Below are 18,239 nucleotides of genomic sequence, written 5' to 3' on the forward strand. Positions count from 1 at the left end.
TGAAAATCTGCTTTGAACTAAACCACTTGGAGAGATTGTGAGGTTTCATTATTTTTGCTAAATTGCATCAAATTGTCTTACTTTGCCAGTAGGAAGACTGGGTTCTTTTCTTGCAAAGTCCTTTAAGCTAAAACAAACTTTATAGAAATTAAGAGCAGACAAAACCTAATAATTTAGCTCGTACTGTGCTGAATTCAGTGTTTTTTGTTTTACTGGATTAAACTGTGCAGGAGGTATATTGTCTCAAATGTAGAAGTTGTCCTTGAAGACAGTGAGAAATGGAGTAAGTCACTCCTAGTTGCAGTTTGTTCCTTTGTTTTTAATTGTAATGGTACTGATGAATTTGCATAGCTGAACACTGTGATAGTCACTAGCAACATAGGAACACAAGACATGAGGACTGTATTTTTACTACTCTGCGATTTCATTTGATTTTTTTTTTTAATCCTTTTGTTACTTTGTTATTGTGAAAGATGAATTGCTGATTTGTTCCATTGCTCAGTCAGCTCTTGCATGACCTTCATTTTCTTGCTCTGACTGCAGTGCTGCTGCTGGATCCCTACTACCTTCTATAATGATTGGTATAGGCAGAAATCCCAAACAAGAAGACCCCCAAACCTACCCTTTCCTTCCTAGAACAGGTCATTCTTCTGTGTGAAATAATAAAGGCAAGGTTTTGCACCAAGCAGCCTTCTGCTACAAGAGGAAAAAAATAAAAACTTTTAAAAGCTAACTTGCTCTTTGATAAACCGTACTACCCAGTCTTATCTGGGCCATACAAGGAAATCCTGCTGGTCTGACTGTTTTGGACAGGGCAATTCTTCATTTTGGTGCAAAATTACTCCTTCTTTTTAACTTCTTGACAATGCAAGACATTTGTTCTTTTTTCCTAACATACAGTTGTACTGTGGAGTGATACTATTTCAGCTCCATCATCTAAGCAGCAGCATTGCTGAGCTAGAGCTGGAAAGCAGTGAAGGTACTCAGAAGCATAACACCTGCTTGCCTGCCAGCGACTGGCAGCTTGAAATTGAAATAAGCAGCAGTACTGCCCTGAACATGTTTTTCCTGATTTCTCTGCAGATGAGGTTGTATACCATTTTAGATGTTTGCTTATGATTAATGTACTTCTGTATTGCTGTGAAAGTAATCAAAATCATGGAAAATGTGGCTGTAAAGCTGGCAAACTGGCTGTAGTGTAGACACTGAGACTTCATCATTTTACTGCCTTTCAGTGAACCATCACCAGTCTTAACTGTCTTAAAAATCTTGATCTACATGACAGCAGCTCAGGGGTAGCCTTTAGTATTTCTCCAAAGGAAGGAAGCAGAAAGTAGAAGAGAAATCAAGTTCCACATAATTTACAAAACTAAGGAAAAAATGACACCTAATTTTCATGAACATCAAAAAAACTTTTCATGAACTGTACAGAATAAGGTGAGTACACAGCAGCGAAGACTATTTTTATTTTAAAATGCTTATCTAAAATGAAGGTTTTTTTAAAACAGCAAAGACTAGTGTTATTTAACCCCGAGATGATTACAGCAAAGATCTTTCCCTGCCTTAGGCAACTAAAATGTTCAATGATAAGAAACGTTGTGTAAACCTCAGTTCCAAGTGAATCTATTGTTCTGTTCAACTAAAACTCCTTTAATTTAAAATTGTATGTAGCAGACATACCTCCTTTTCTCTGCAGATTACAAGGTTGTTTTCCCTGCTACATTGGCACTTGAACCATGAAGTATGACTTAAGTAGTGAAAAAACGAGCAACAAAGAATTCAGTAATGGAAGTTCTTTTCTTACAAGAATCCAAGTTACATGTAGCAAGACTATCAGTGAACTGTTTACATATTTAGGCTTAATAGGCACCATTTGACTTTAGCTCTGCATTTCATCTGTGACAACTTAAATTCTTCATATACAAATGAACCGACCTTCCACATGCATATTTAGGCAGCTTAAGTAAGGTACAGGAGTTGTAAACTATTACACTAAGGAATGACACCCCACAAAAACAGTTACACAATTAAGTTCATTGAGAGAAAGCCAAGAGCCAGCTGTGGGGCTTTACTGTATTTTTGAATTACTGGTTAGGAAGCTCCCACACTGCCTTGACAGTGGTTGGTTCATATTCACTAAGATTGCTCTGAACACAGGTGCCAGGCTTGAGAACTTCCAAAGAGCTGGCTACGCACTGCAGGTAGCAGAACGTATTTGTAGGTTACCACAAATCAACTAGTTTCCAGTTTACATTCAACAAGTTACAGAAATGACAAAGGCTACAGAATATTAGCAATAAGATACACTATACATAACATAGGACTTCACAGAACTGCAGCTCCACCTGTGGGAAACATTGAGGTGTCTTGTAAATGCATAGTCTAGTTTACCTTTGTCTATCAGAGAGTATTAGTCACTGAACAGGTGAGATGATTGCTGTTCTGCAAGGCAAGCATTTGATTTTTGCTTTTTAGCAGAAGATAGTAGCTGGTTGGAGTAAAGGGTAGTTGTAGCACATCATTTCAGACAGCTTCTGTCATGAAAAGTTCAAGAGATGGAATTTTTACTCTCTATAAACTTGTGCAAGTTAGTGGAAACTGAACCATACTGTGGTACACATCTTGTGAACAGAGGTCTAAACCAGTTTTCTCCCTGGCTTCTCTCTTAATGAGAGGACACTATTGTCCAAGTCCTTCTTTCCTTAACCTAAAAGCTAAGAACACAACCAGGTTCTTGTAGGTGCTTCAGCTGGTTACAGCGTAAACCAGTAATTTCTCTTCAGAGGCCCACGAAAATATATCATACTGCAAAGTATCCGAGGATTGCGATCATGCTTTTGAAGTCTTCCCACATTTCAGTAAAATGTGCCAGAACAGGCACAACAGTGGTAGACAGCAGCATGGGTCATTTTTCGTTCTTCCCGTGTTATGTCAAGTTACATCTGCTCTTAACCTCCCTTGAAAACTAGGCTGAAATTTCTCTACTGCACTGCTCAGGGGAAAGATCTGTCTTTGGCAGAGGACTCTCATCTACCACCAATGCACAGATACTGTTTACTACACTTACTGCTAGCTGGTTTTAAATCTATAATCAGTAGGAAGGAAAGAGTTATTGTAGAGATCAGGCTGCTTTTAAACAAGCCTCCAGAGATTTAAGATTTTTATTTTTTTTTTTACCACTGAAACAGTACTAAAACTTCACAAGAAAATACTACTTCATTTAGGCTCTTACTGAAGCCTTGAGAACATAATCAAAACATTCTCAGATCACTTTGCTCTCATCCTTGCTGCATTTATATGAAGAAGTGACTTAAGCTACATCATGAACTTCCTGTGTTCACAGCCTGTCGTTCTTCAGTATGCTCAGATAAGTGGTTCCTTGTATCTTCAGGGGTTTGAACTAATTAGGAAAAAAAAAAAGGTACATAAATCTCTTTGAGAGGTAGAATTGATAGTTCTTCATGTGAAAAACAATCTAGAACACAGCAGGAGAAATTCTGAAGGGACTGTTAAGTACTGTACAGTAAAAGTGCAGATACAGTCCCTTCCCAATGCATGTTAAACAGTAACTTAGTGATGCTAAGACAGAAAGTAGGTCACATTATCAACATGAGGGAAAGTTCAAAGAAGAAACAGAAAATAGCTACCTATATCTGCTACAGGATAATGTTCAAAATATTGTCTCAAATTTTTCAGCATGTACTTGGGTTAAATTTTTTTTTCTTTTTTAACATTTTCAATCCCTGAAAGTGCTGCTTGCTTGTCCATTTCTGATTCAGCTTCATTCTCATGTAAGTTGTAATCAACTTCCCTATCTTGTTTCAGTGCTTCTTGTTCCTGTTTGTCTGGAAAAATATTAAAATCAATTAGGTTTATGCTGTGCTATAAAGTCATCTGCACAAGAGACAGTTACTGTAATAAATTTCCAGAGAATTTGCTTTGCTGCTGACTGAATGGCTGTTTACAATAGGTTTTTAGATTATTTTTCCTTTTAAACTGTTAAATTTCAGAGCAGCTTTTCCTGTAAACCCTGTCTAAAGAACTAGGAAAAAAGACAATCTTTTGGGATGTAGGAGGTGTAATAATTCTCAGCCAGCACTCAGGTGGTCAGAAAGCAAAAGCATTAAACAATTTCAGAATATATTAAGGGACAGCCTAAGTAAAAGTAAAACATGAAGCCAATGCTGAGAACTTGACTGTGGTATTGCTTTGAAATGTATTGCTGCCACTGCTAAAACTTGTCTCAGTTTTCTGCCTTCCTTTAGTTTGTCCACCAAGTAGAAAGATGTGATTATGGCATAAAAAAAAAGAGTAATGATGTGCTAACTTGACACAAAGTGGTTTTACATAACTATTTGCTTCCGTCTGTCATTAATTCATCTCAAGTAACTTTTATTGACTATCTTAAGAATTATTTATATAAGGAACCCAGAAGTAAATTGAAAAATTATTTCTGATTGCCAAACTACTACTCTTATTTTGCAGTTAACCAGACAAAAAAACCCTCCATACCCTAGAAAGAGGGACAGGAGTCTGGTTCTGAATGTTCTTAAGCCAAGCCCTCTAATTAGTAAGAAACAGGCTTAAAAAAATTTTAGCCTTAAGTTGTCCATGTTCAGACAACCATATCAAATAGTTGTTTACAGGTACAGACCTAAAGGTCTCAAACTTTTAAAAGAAGATTTTATTGGAAGAGAAAGGATGTTCAGAGAATGTAGCAGAAATCTTTTTATATCTTTGTCTACAGGGAAACTATGCAGTAAACTGTGGCATTTTTGTTAATAATCAAGGTTGAGGAACATCCTGCTAGTCTTCCTAGCTCATGCTGACATTTCACAGGCTACATGGCGGAGCTTTTTCTTGCACCAATTATCAGATGGGTTTTTTTTAACCTTTCTGGTATCTTTTTCTGTTAAAATGGAAGCAGTTTACGTAACTTCTATTCACATCTCTTTTGGGGACAGAACAGCTTGCGCTGGCCAGCATCTTTTCGGAGCAGTTGGAAAAATACTGCTTTAACAATGCAGATAAGGTTATTTATCCCTGCCAACTTATCAATAGCATTAACATCATTACTTGTGTTTCTATGAATATGTTTACTAGAAAAGCACAAGCAGCATTTTTTGTGGACATCAGTTCCTGCTCTGACTGCTGTAAGTCTTCCTCTTCATTACTCTGGGCTACTGGGTCCACCTGAGACCAAGTTCCTTAAGACAGAGAGATGTCCAGATCCTGGTCAGCTTTAGGAACATCAGTACTCTGCTATAGAGACACATGGTTCAGGGTCATATATGGCAGATGCCAGAAACTGGCACTTTTGCAATATTTGATCTCCAGTTTGCAAACTCACAACAATAAACTGTAGATACCTGAAGCCTTAGATAGAGTTGTATGCATGCTAGCTTATTTTGAAATAGGGATAGCCAGCATTTATACAACACTATAACAAGACTATATGCAAAACATTATTACATAGTGTCTCTCTTCTCCATCAATGCTTTTGGATGGTTAATATCTCATCTTTCTCAAATGCATCATTCTTACGAAGCCTCAATACCAAACAGTTTTGGGACTGATTTCCCCAAATGCCTTGTACAGCTAATGAAGATAGACAGGAAGACTACTATAGTGATGCAGAAGAATGCATCTTGGTTAGCTCCATGTTATACAAACAGAAGCTTCCATCTTTACACACAGACTGTAGAATACTGCTGGAGGCTAACCTTTGACATCTCATATTAACCTTTAAGGAACCTTATACTAAGTCTGACCAGCTGCCACCACTGTTGCAGAAATTGTGCCCTATTCCACACTTTCATGTCTTTACTGCTTAACAATATGTGGCATGCTACATACCAGCCTTTATGGGGGACAAGTCCTGCTTATCATAATTCAGGAGCTGCTCCCTCTCAGCTTCTTCACTGGCAGCCTGCTCTGCAGCCAGCTGTAACACATCTTGCCCAGCTACTTGTTTTTCATCTTCAGGATTCAGCTTCTTCTCTGACTGAGGCAGCATCTCTTCATGACCAGTGGCAGCCTTGGGTGGATCCTTCAGGTCTTTCACTTGACTAGAGAGCTTCTCCTCTTCTGCCTTAGGCTCCTGTTTTCTGCTGTCAGCTAGGCCATTTATTCTTTCTGTAAACAATAAAAATGATTCTGAGTTAAAATATCTAATGCCTTTCAGTGGTGGCACAAGTTAAAAATCTTTAATAAATACTGCTTCATCTTTCTCAGTCCATTCTTATTCTTCCTCTGAAAGATATCTTCCAACCACATCAGGTAAAGGATGAGCCATTGTTTGTTGTCAACAGTTTCATACTTCTACCTACTTAAAATTTTTATATGTGCAGTTAATAAATTGGGCAGGTGAAACAAGCACTTTAAATAAAAATTGCAGTGTGCTATGTAAGTGTGAGGTTCCTGTCACATTCACTTACCAACAGTAAAACCAATTTGGTGTTCAAAAGTAGCTTAAGACAAAGCAGTCACATGGGCAGATTTGCAAATAAATCAAGGCTGCTCTAATTTTTAAAGGGGGAAGTGCAGAGGGGCTGTTACTTTTAGCAGACATGACTATTCTTTTTTTCCCTGTGTATCTGTATTTTAACAAGGAAAAAAAAACCTTGCCTAAAGAAACTGTGTATAGATGTTGTCTTCAATTGCTATAGTGTCTAAAATGGAAGTTGCATGCTCCCCCAATTGTAATTTAAGATAGCATATAAGAATAATTAAATAGGAAACTGAATTTCTATCACACACAGTACTGTGCAAGACTGACACATGAGAGTACGTCTATTCAAATTAATAAGTTTCTGCAAGTTTACTACCACAAGCAACATTAGGTTAACTAACCTGATTTCCTGTGTATCATTTTCCTTACTTGCATTTTGCTCATTGACAACCCAGGGGAAGCATGGAGGTGTGGTTTTTTTAAAGCCTAACTTTCAGCTATTCCATAGGGAGGAGTAGTAGGCTAGATGTGTCAAACTTACTAAGAAAGCAGGTCATTTAAATGTGATTGAAAATCATTGCTTCCAACAGCAATTTCTGCATATTAAATGAGTATGACTTCAGAGTTGTAAATATCTGTATTTTCCTTTACATGCAACATGTCAATTAAACAAAACTGAACCATAGAAATGTTAGTAATAAAAATGCTAGAACAAGTATTATACCTCTCCACAGCTGGAAAATTGCTTAAAGCTCAGTCTGCTGGTGTTGGTTTTTTATCTTAATCTTGTGTACAAAAATGTTTTTTAAATGTCCAATTAAATTACAAATGTTCTTAACCAACTGATTGTCAGATTGTGATTTCCATCTCACCTTTAGCCTCCAGTGGATCTATATTTTTTACCGTAGGTACTGCTTTAGGTACATCTTCATTGGGTTTCTGCTGTTCCAAGTCAGCCTGCTTGAACTCAGTTTGCTCCAAGGTTGGCAGTTGAATACTGGCCTATAGCATGAATATGGACAGATAAGCATTGGTATATATAGCTGTTCCTAACTATTTGGAAAGAGAAGTGGAAGCTACATAAGGACTCAGTAGAAAAAAAAAATCCTAGCACACTGAGAAATACTTGGACTGAAGTTTTTGTTGGAGATGGAAGTACATTTGAACATGCAGTGATGTTTCTATGTAACAGCACAACATATGGTGAGAATTTAACACACCTTCTTTAATCTAATTGCAGATAATTATAAGGTTATTGTTCTTGGTTAGTGTTTCACAAGGAGCACTACCTGTTATACTCCAAGGGTCACAGAATGGTAACAGCGCACATTTCTCTACTGTTGCCCTGCTACCATGTCAAGGTCAGCAGAGGAAAAAAAACCAGATGGCATTAACTGCTGTTAGTGATCTACAGGAACAGGTAAACTCAGTTTCAGCATAACGAGACTTCAGTTAAGCAAGCCTTTACAGAACTGGAGTAAAGCTATGTTGAATGTAGGATTAAGAAAAACTTAATCAACTAGACAACAGTATCTGTTTAATGTGATGGAACTTACTTAGAATGTATTCAATACTGGTACTAGATTGCTCTCAGCATCTGACCTATTTAAAGATTAAAGGCTATGATGTACATCACCTTGAAGATACTCCAATATAGCCATTAAAATTCTGTTTTACTTGTGTTGGCATTTAATTGGCTGAGAGCTATGTCAAGTCAGTCACACCAACACTGAGCATGAAATGTACCTGGAGCTGTGTGGCACTGTCCCAGCTTCAGTGCAGACAAACAACTTGTTCTGAAACTGTTCTAAGGATTGCTTTTTTTTTTTCCCTAGGATTTTGTTTAAGAAAAACCCCAAAAAGATGTAGAGAAAGAACAAGCTCACAGACATTAGAGACATAAATAAACCTTTTTTGTACCTGATACTGTACAAACAAATAGGAAACCTTATGGTGGAGAAAGTAATACAGTTAAAGTTTAGTTCTGTTATGGTTGTTGGTAATACTGTAGTTACCCATTTTTGTAAGTAGGTTAATAGAACACTAGGTTGTTCACACAGTCATTCAGAAATATGTCTGTGGAAAGAAGTGGTTAAATAGCTATGAAAGCTAAAGCTGCAGACAATTTATAGGATATTACTTGGCTGTTTCGAAAATGTCTAAGCTTAAAGCCAGGTAGAACTTGTTGTGTCAACACTTTGTAGTCCAATGTCAACAACAAATAATCTAGCATTAACTCTTATAAAAGCGTGAGCAGCAAGTATCACCACAGAGTATCTGGTTATGGCAGTAAGGATATTCAGAAGAACTCCATCTTCCTTCAATCATGAAAACAAAAATGTTGTATTTAAAAATGCTTCTGTTTTATAAATAGTTGAACCTCTCGACATCAATCACTATAGTAGAAATCATCAGAAACTGAACATCACATAATTTTTCATTTTATGCAGGGCATAAATTCTGTAAAAATACTGAGCCTGCACTTAATAGCAAGAATATACCTCTTAATTATACATGCAAAAGCCCTTAACTTAAATTTCTAGCTCAGTAGATTTCAATGATGGTAACTTAAAAGGATATATGCTTAAAATTTTTTCAGTTGAAGTAAATGAATAAAAAATAATTGGAACATGTTCTGTATTCTTCAGCTGAGAAGTATACATCATTCTTTAAAATGCAGAGCTGTAAGAAAAGCTGTGTATTTATTAACCAAGACTCCCATTTTCTTTGTTTTATTTTAACTAAACCTTTCCATTACATAAGCACATACATCTTACAAACAGGAATTATTCCAGCTACTAACAATAGCTAAAAAAGTACAGAGATTTCATCAGGGTCACCTTGCACTAACATTAAGTAGCTTTTGTACAAGCAAAAAAGTGCAATCCTTGGGCAAACAAACAACTGAGAAAGGCACAGCTTGACGTAAGAAACACAGTCACAGATCCTAGGAAACAGGCAGACAGAATCCCATTAGGCTGTTGCTATATTAGTGGTTATGTCATCTGGGACCATCCCATCTATAGATTAAAAGGAGAACAAATAACTTGCCCCACCTGAAACCACTGCCTGCTTTGAATAGACTACCTTCAGCTACGGGACTTGTTGCAGGAGATTGAAGTTCTCCTGCAGAGAGGCTGCAGCCACACTCCTCAGGTTCCTTCAGGGATGATTTCCCCTCCAAACTGGAAATGGTAAAAAATAAACAAAACCACAAAACAAAAAAAAATCTGGTACAAATAATTGTAATGAAAGTCTGCTGCAAGCCACAAAAGTTGGCCACCTCTCTACTGTGGTCTTCCCCACATCCCCTTTTGAAATAGCATTTTACACATGGACATTAAGTCCTCTCAAAATAGGCTTTTTGTTTACTTACTACCATATATTCAGTATTACTATTATTACTTTTTATTTACTTATTTGAAGCGTGATAAAAATTACTGACAAACAAGAGCTTTCACCTTTTTTTAGTCTAGCATTTCCTGTCTCTAATGCTTCATCAGTCTTGCAGCTCTCACACAATGTAGGTTTCCAGGATTAAGCTTCAGCAGTTTTTTCTCCCCCCATTTTACATACGGGACTGGACACACACTGGAACCATTACCTGAGCACCTAGGGTTCTCTGGACAGATGTTGCAGCCATTTTCCCCCACCCATTTCCAGCTATTTGCAAAACCCAGCTTCAATCATTGTTGCATTACCCTTTCCACCTCTGAAGTCATCATATGTTTTCTTCTAGTAGCCTTTTCCTAGCCAAAGAGAAATGGGTATATACAACTAAACCCCCACCATATTTTGCAGTAAGAGTTGCCCACCGAGGTATGGGGGAAAGGCCCCACTGCAAACAAGTAAGCTTTGTGACTAGCACTCACAGTACTGAAGGAAGGGCTGCTTCGGTACACAGAAATAAATTAGCTGCTTTCCAACCCAGGAGCTTCACTGCATGTGTCCAGGGCCGTGTGTATCAATGTGGGGAATCAACAAATGGTCACTGGTGCCATAACCAGGGGTTTGGCTACTCAGACCATGGAACTCACTTTGAGAAACATGCTCTAGTGGGTGCTGATGGGGTCCACCTTTGGAGAAAGGGGAGAGTGTCTTCAGTCACAGACTTGCCAGGCTGCTGGAGGTGGCTTTAAACTAAAGTTGCTGGGGGAAGGGAACCTCAATTCATTCTACTCCTACCAGTTTGATTCTAGTGCCAACAGGAGATGCCTAGAGCCTGGAGAGGGATCACAGGTTAGCAAGGGAGCACCTGCAGAGCTGCATAAAGGAATACCCATCACTCCAGCCAGTAAGTAAGCCAGCTTCATCAGGGGCCCAACTGAAATGCCTCTATGGCAATGCACATAGCATGGGGAAAAGTGAGAGGAGTTAGGGAGGTGGACCAGTGCCAACCTCGTGAAATTCAACATGGACAAGTGCAAGGTCTTACACCTGGATCAGGGCAATCCCAGGGACAGCTACAGGTTGGGCAGCAAATGGATTGAGAGCAGCCCCTGAGGAGAAGGACTTGGGGCTGTTGGTTGATGAGAAAATGAGCATGACCTGGCTTCAGTGTGCACTCACAGCCCAGAAAGCCAACCGTATCCTGGGCTGCATCAAAAGGAGCATGACCAGCAGGTCAAAGGAGGTGATCCTGCCCCTCTACTCTGCTCTCATGAGACTCCACCTGCAGTGCTGTGTTCAGATCTGAGGCCCCCAACACAAGAGGGACATGGACCTGCTCAAGTGACTTTCAGAGGAGGCCATGAAGATGATCAGAGGGCTGAAGCACCTCTCCTAAGGAGACAAGGCTGAGAGAGTTGGGCTTGTTCAGCCTGGAGAAGAGAAAGCTCCAAGGGGAACTTAGGGCAGCCTTCCAGTACCAAAGGGGCAAAAAAAAACCTGGAGAAGGACTTTTACAAGGGCCTGTTGTGACAGGACAAGGGGGAATGGCTTTAAACTGAGAGAGGGGAGATTCAGATTAGACATTAGGAGGGTGGTGAGCCACTGGCACAGGCTGCTCAGAAAAGTTGTGAATGCCCCATCCCTGGCAGTGTTCAAGGCCAGGCTGGACAGGGCTTTGAAGAACCTCACCTACTAGAAAGTGCCCCTGCCCATGGCAGGGGGATTGGAACTAGATGATCTTAAGGTCCTTTCCAACCCTAACTATTCTATGATTCTATAGCCAATCAAGTCCTATCCTTCACTGAAGAAGCATCAATAATTCACATGCCAAGGCAACAGCATGATCGGAAATTTCCTTTTCTCAGGATTTCCCCTGACCACTCCAGGAAGAAAGAGTCAGCTGGCATGTAGTCACTCTATGTGGCAAGCCTGCCCTACCCTAATGAGCCTTCTCACGTCACATGGTTCTTTGACTCAGAATATCCAAAAGCAAATACCTAAGGCATTTGATCTTCCCCTTGTTCCCACAGTAAAGGCTGACATTACGATTCCTGTGACAATTTATAGCCAATTCACCTCAAAGACCTTCGGACTCCAGTATCTTACTCACAGGTTGTTGCTACTCTGAAGTGTTAAAAATTAATCCTAATTTTTAACACACGTCTTCAACATACAAAGCAACTAAGTCCTTTATAAAGTCAAGGGAGCTGTGATCCAAAGCTCAGCAGTGTAAATATTCTTTAAGAGGCTCCACACCACTCCTTTAACATCACCTCTCAAACTCTGCCCTTCTCAGAGATAAAGATTTGAAGTCTCCTGCAGAACCTTTTGCCTGTTCTGTCCTTGCAATCACTCAATTTCTCATCAATCACAAATATCCAACAAATGTGAAGGAAAGCAGTGCAGAACTTACTGAGAAGGGCTAAGGTTAGTTGAAGATAGTGGAAAACTGCCCAGGAATTGCAAACAAAAATATTATTAAGAAATTACCCAACCATACCTGGCTATTTTTTTTCAAATCTTCTGATAAGTCTTTGTTTTCTTCGATTTGTGGAGCATCAGTGACCTTTTTTGTAAGCTCATCTATCCTTTCTTCACATTGTTCTTTTAATTCTTTCATCTGGTTGATGCATTGTGACCTGGAGAAAACAAAAAGGTAGCAGTTGTCAACTTTCATTCACACTCTTCTAAAATGTCAAAATATTTTTTTTAAATAATCTTTTTTATTATTATTTAATTACTTTTTTAGTCTATTATCTGTGCTTATATTTGAGAAGTCAGAAGTAAGAAATGGGCTGTTAATCTAAGTCCTAGAGGCAAACATGTGAAGATGGCAAAGATCTACTGAAAAAAATTTATTTAAACTGCTTTGGTTAGACCAGCTCAACAAGCTACATGAATTTTCTTGTCTTCCACTAACCTGTCAATTTCAGTAAGTCAAGATCAATTTTCGTCCTTGAAGCATTTCTAAGCAACAGAAATGAGTATTTGGAGTTTAGCTAGGAAGGGGAAACAGCAAGGTACTGGCTGAAATAAAACACTGATGTAAGCCACCACTAAGAGAGCACCCTTTCTCAGTATTTCACTGAAGTGCAGTGCTGGAAGACTTAACAAAGCATACATTACAGAAACAGAGTTCACCTGTAGTTCCAAAAGCATTTCCTAAAGATGCAAGTATTGTATATCTTTTACATACTTTCAATAGTTACACAATGCCATTAGTGCCTTAACCTGTGTGACCCCAGAGGTCTTCTGTTTGTAGTTCTGCAGTCTGCCTTTCCCTTACAGCTCCATAACCTCTAGGTGATCCCTACGCTGTTGCAGAAGGGTTTTTCTTGAATCTGCCAGGGCAGTGTTTTCCCCTTTGTGCCTGTGCAAACCCCAGGTCAAGCTGGGTTTTTCAGGGTAAATGGCTGCCATTAGGAAAAAAATCACCCCTTCTCCTCTACTCTCTTCATAACCTGTTTGTAACTTTCTGTTTATATTAGCAGAAGAACAAAACCCAATGAAGTAACAAAGCAGGTAAGCATTAAACCATAACAGATATGCAGAAGGCTTAGAAACCAGTCCTCATCGGACCCCAAGTATGCTTTTGATCCCACTGTGAACAGTAACAAGCAATAGTGTGTTTGAGTGGAGATGAAAAGTGTAGGACAAAATGTGCTGAAAAACCACTGCTGTCAGCACTCACTGCTCTGGAAAGTGTGCCCAAGGAAGAGGCTTGGCTGAAGACTCTGCTGTTTCACTAACCGTGGCAGAGGAGTTTGTTGTGGTTTTTAAACTTTTCTTCCTTTCTCATTTTTTTCCCCTCTGAGACAACTTTGAGTTCTACGTATGCCATCAGTTACAGACTCTGCAAATACATCGTTCTGCATACAAAACCTTTCTTGGCATCCCTTGTGCAACATACTGCAAATTTTACCTCCCCTTCACTAAGCGAGAACGGAGATGAGTATCTTCTGAGCCTGGTTCTGGCAGTGTTAGTACCTCTGTTGTAGCAGCAGTTGGTTCAGATGGGCATGTTCCATTTCTCATGTTGCAAATAAGCTACTGCCTAATCCAGAGGAATTCTCAGACCATGTGTCCTCTACAACAGCAAGTCATTCTTTCTTAATGCACTTTCATCCTTCTCCACCCTGCTTTTTAAAAGCAAACAATCTGTTCTGTACTTCACATCCAGAAAGGAAGAAAACTACAGACAGGCATGCTATGAACTGGCAAATTAATTACCTTTATTACCACTTCTTTTTGACTAGACATTATTCTAAAGTCTTATTTTGATAATGCTAATAATGGAGTAATCAAAATAAGTAATGCTTCCTAAGTCAATGAACATCAGAGACAATAAAACAACATAGGCTGGTCTTAAGCACATGTTCACTAATTTCTAGGAAATAAAAGAACATCAGAATACCTGCACCTCAGTCTGCAAGCTTGAGAAAGCTGCAGTATACAGACAACCTGAAGTTGGAGAGTGCAGCCTCTCACAAATGCCTTTTCATCCCACAATGCACATGAAAATAAAGATCATTTAACATCTGTGGCAAATCCTAACCCTTTTAAATTTATTATCTGTGAAGGCTTGTAAAAGGGATTTCTGGAGACTGGAAAGCTCTACCCATGCATACAACAACTTCTGAAGCACAAGAACAGCACTAGTTTCTCCAATTCATCCTACCAATGACGCAGTTCAAATTGCAAAACCAGCACTTTAAATTCAGACTCTTTGACATATTTTCTCTCTAGAGTTGATTTCTGTGATAAACAGCTCACCTGCGCACACACAAAGGAGGTTAGTCAATACTCCCCCCAGCTGCTCTCAGGCCCATCACAGCAACCATCAGCCCAACCAAGGCCCATTTCCAAGAGCCTAAAAGAGCACAGAGGCATAAGGGCAGCGGGGAGCCTAAGATATGGACTCAGACATCCTGTCCAGACCATCCCACAGCCCCAGGGCTGACTCCAGTCAGCCTCAGCTGCTGTATCAGTATAAAACCCATCAAGATGAGTCAACAGGATCAAAGCATTTCCTGCCCAGACTAGGGGACACATAATGGATGCAAGGGCAGAACATGATAGGATCACACAAGACATATTATTGGACCATAAGCAGGGAAGATGATGGATCTCTGACAGTAACAAACACACAAAAAGAGAGAGAAGGCGATAAACATTAATTGCACATAAACACATTGCTGGTCGGTGTACTTGGCTGGCCTTGCCCTGCACCTGACCAGGACAGGCTGTCCCACTTTTTATTAAATGCCTTTTTAATTCTTCCCTGTTTAGTGTGTGTGTGAATGTAGGAAGGTGTGAGGGCAGCAACTGGAGTTAGATCAGGATGGGAGTATGATGTCTGGATGGTGCAGGGGCTGGTGCCAGCCAGTATGTATGTACATGAGCATGGTTTGCACTAGCAAACCCCTCCTCAGAGCAGGGTGACTCTACTGGTGCTGTTCGTGCTCATGTGCTGCATGTGTCTGTGTTAACCTGCATACCTGACCATGTACAGGCGTGCTCTGCATGCACAGGAACACGTGTGAAGCCTCTCCCCTCCAGGGCTGCTGGATTTGCTGCCCGCATCGTGGAAACAGAGCACAATCCTCCAGGAGCATATAAGATCAGCTCCTTTCACCCCTGCCAGAAAAGAATTACTTGTGCTATCACATTCTTCCATTTGTCAGCTCTGCAAACACCAAAGTAACTACCACACTTTTTGTGTGTTGCAAATTTTTCCAAAGAAGTGACTATGTAACAAACAAAGCTCCTCGGAATCAAAATGCATCTGAACACTGAAATATCATCAGAAGATCATAGAATCATACAATCATAGAATGGGTAGAGCTGGAAAGGACCTTAAGATCATCGAGTTCCAACCCCCTGTCCTGGGCAAGGACACGTCACACTAGACCAGGTCACCCAAGACTCTGTCCAACCTGGACCTGAAAACTGCCAGGAATGGAGATTAGCCCAGAGGCTTCCATTTCTCTCTGGCTGCTGCAGGAGAGAAGGGTCAGTGCTGCCAGCCAGTCTGCGCTGAACAAGCTCTGCTGTGAGCAGAGAGCACTGCGCACTGTCTACCAAGGGTATCTCAGTATGCTGTCTGCTGAAGAGAGTGCACTCTTTTTTGCACACAAAACCAGTAAGCTCACAAAACTCCTGGCAACTTCTGTATGGAGACCACTAAACCTGCTCAAAACCAAACAGACAAAAAGCTAAGATGAAACTTCAAGACTCAGATATGAGAAAAAAAAATTATTTTGACCCTTCCAAGTTAAAAATTGTATTATTACGCATTCCACACGCACAACCAATTTTATCACTGTTTTCTACAGTACAATATCCAACTGTATAAAAAAAGTGATTATACCACCATATACCACAATACCACCTCTTCTTTTGTCTACTGGGCAAAGTGTACATGATACTTAAGGTGCAAAACCTGCACCCGTACAACCCGAAATCAAAGGAAGAAATACTGGTATAACAGAAAATAAGGTCTAATGCCCCCTCCTGCCAACGTTTACTGAAGACAAACAGACAATACGTTAATTTACTCCTAATACTCAGGGGAAGAAGTAAGACAACTTAAAAGTAACATTTTGAGTCTAATACTTGTTTTTCTAGGCCCATAATCACATTGGGAAAAGGTTGTTTGTAAGCAATTAAAATGCCACTATTAACTAAGCATTTAGAGGCACCAGAGGACTGTACGTAACCAAGTACAATCAGATGTCTATTTCTATAACAGAACACAGTGCATAGTAATGTAACTTACTACAACAGTGAAATATTAATGTTCCAGCATCCCCCCTAAAAGTACACAACAAACAACATTTAAAAAAGATAATTATATGTTCCTGCTAAAATTTTGTGAATGCTGCAGGATGCCCAAGGTATAATCATTCCATGAAAATTTGAGTGTAAAGTTTGTTTTCTTCAATTGCATTGCTACAAAAAAAATCCAGAAAGAGAAAATGAGCACTTCAGAGTTATTCAGCAAAGCTAGTGAAGAAAGCATAGTCCCTTGACTGAGATAATTGCTTTTATGGACTCCTATGAAAAGACTGCAGGGAACAGTGCACCTGCCTCAGGACCAACTGAAGGCAGACTGGAGGCAGACCAGCCAGCCGAGTACATGGCTGAATTATCACGCCTGTCTCTACATCTACCCTGACACAAGCAAACTCATCTTCATCACTGTAACTTGGTTAGCTTTCCACATTGAGCCAGCCTTGATCCTAGAGCTGTATGCTCAGAATCCAACCTTCTTCTGCTAAATGAAATTCTGCTAAATTAAATTCTGCTAAATTCTGTACAGTACACTCCCACAAGCAGGGAAGCTCTCCTAATGATTCCATCAATAGAGCTATACATGAAAACATTTCACCAGACATGGACATAAGTTTTCAGAAACCAGACTGACTACATTTGCCTTGTATCACTTCCTTGCAAGTATCAATCCAATGCTTCAAGGATGTACCTCTCATGGAGAGAGCAACTATACAGCATGTATATGTGGCTGCAGATCCATTTATTCGTGCTTATCTCAGCCTTACAAGGAAGATGCTGGCAAACAGAGACTCTAACTAGCAAAGAACTATGAACAGAGCTCCAGGAGTCCCAGCCCTGTCATTTAACTAAACAGCAAAGAGATAGTGCTGAACTGCGGTACACAACAAACAAAACCCCACTAAGACAATACATCTGGGTCACCTTTATTAAATGAATAACAATGGTGGGGAAGTACACAACCATCTAATAACTGGTAACTCGTAAGTATCCCAAAACCACTAATACCAATCCTTAATTCTAGTACGGAGCAGGGAGAAGAGGGGGAAGGAAGAAAAGAAAAAAGGTATTTCAAGTTTGGCCTGCAGACTTCAAATTCTTTGATGGCCAAGTTAAACTCTTAGTTGTAATTCCTATTAAATTTGGCTAATCAACAGCTGCTGGAAAAACACGTCACTACAGAAATTATATTCTTGATGGAAAATAATTATGAACATGCAAACAACAAATTCTGGGGGTTTTTTTGTATCTGTGCATCAGAAGGAAGATATAATAGGATGTGAAGACAGGTGGAGGGAACAGGAACATTACTGACAGAAAGAACACAGGAGAAATTCCTAGAAATGTGTATTTATGGTAACAACTGATAAGAAAACTGATAAGAATTTCTGTTCAGTTATCCATGCCTTATAATTCAATGGGAAATCTCTAATAAAAAAGATTACCCAGTATGAACTGAAATGCAGAATACATGGCCCTGACCATAACTGAACTAGAAATTCTCCCGAACTTCTGGCAGCATAATGAGATACAGCTTCTCATCAGGTACCCCCATACCTTAGTTCTTAAACTTCTTCAGAATTCAGCATCTTTGTGTTCCAATTTC

The 18,239-nt window shown here is 39.6% G+C and overlaps 1 protein-coding gene across 4 annotated transcripts in view; it reads right to left on the reverse strand.

The window, feature by feature from the left end:
• Positions 1–1,436: 1,436 nt before the first annotated feature.
• Positions 1,437–18,239, reverse strand: part of GOLM1 (golgi membrane protein 1) — a 35,008-nt gene continuing 18,205 nt past the window's right edge. For 2 of the 4 annotated variants that reach the window (XM_034072656.1, XM_034072655.1), the window contains exons 6-9: positions 12,342–12,480; positions 7,324–7,453; positions 5,857–6,135; positions 1,437–3,845 (exon numbers count right to left, since the gene is read on the reverse strand). In XM_034072656.1, the coding sequence (XP_033928547.1) occupies positions 3,709–3,845; positions 5,857–6,135; positions 7,324–7,453; positions 12,342–12,480 (685 nt within the window). In that variant the 3' untranslated portion in view covers positions 1,437–3,708. The remainder of the gene's footprint in view (positions 3,846–5,856; positions 6,136–7,323; positions 7,454–12,341; positions 12,481–18,239) is intronic. The other 2 variants (XR_004550533.1, XM_034072657.1) reach the window with 2 other exon arrangements.

Source organism: Melopsittacus undulatus, chromosome Z (assembly GCF_012275295.1).
Source record: "Melopsittacus undulatus isolate bMelUnd1 chromosome Z, bMelUnd1.mat.Z, whole genome shotgun sequence".
Classification (NCBI taxonomy): Eukaryota; Metazoa; Chordata; class Aves; order Psittaciformes; family Psittaculidae; genus Melopsittacus; species Melopsittacus undulatus.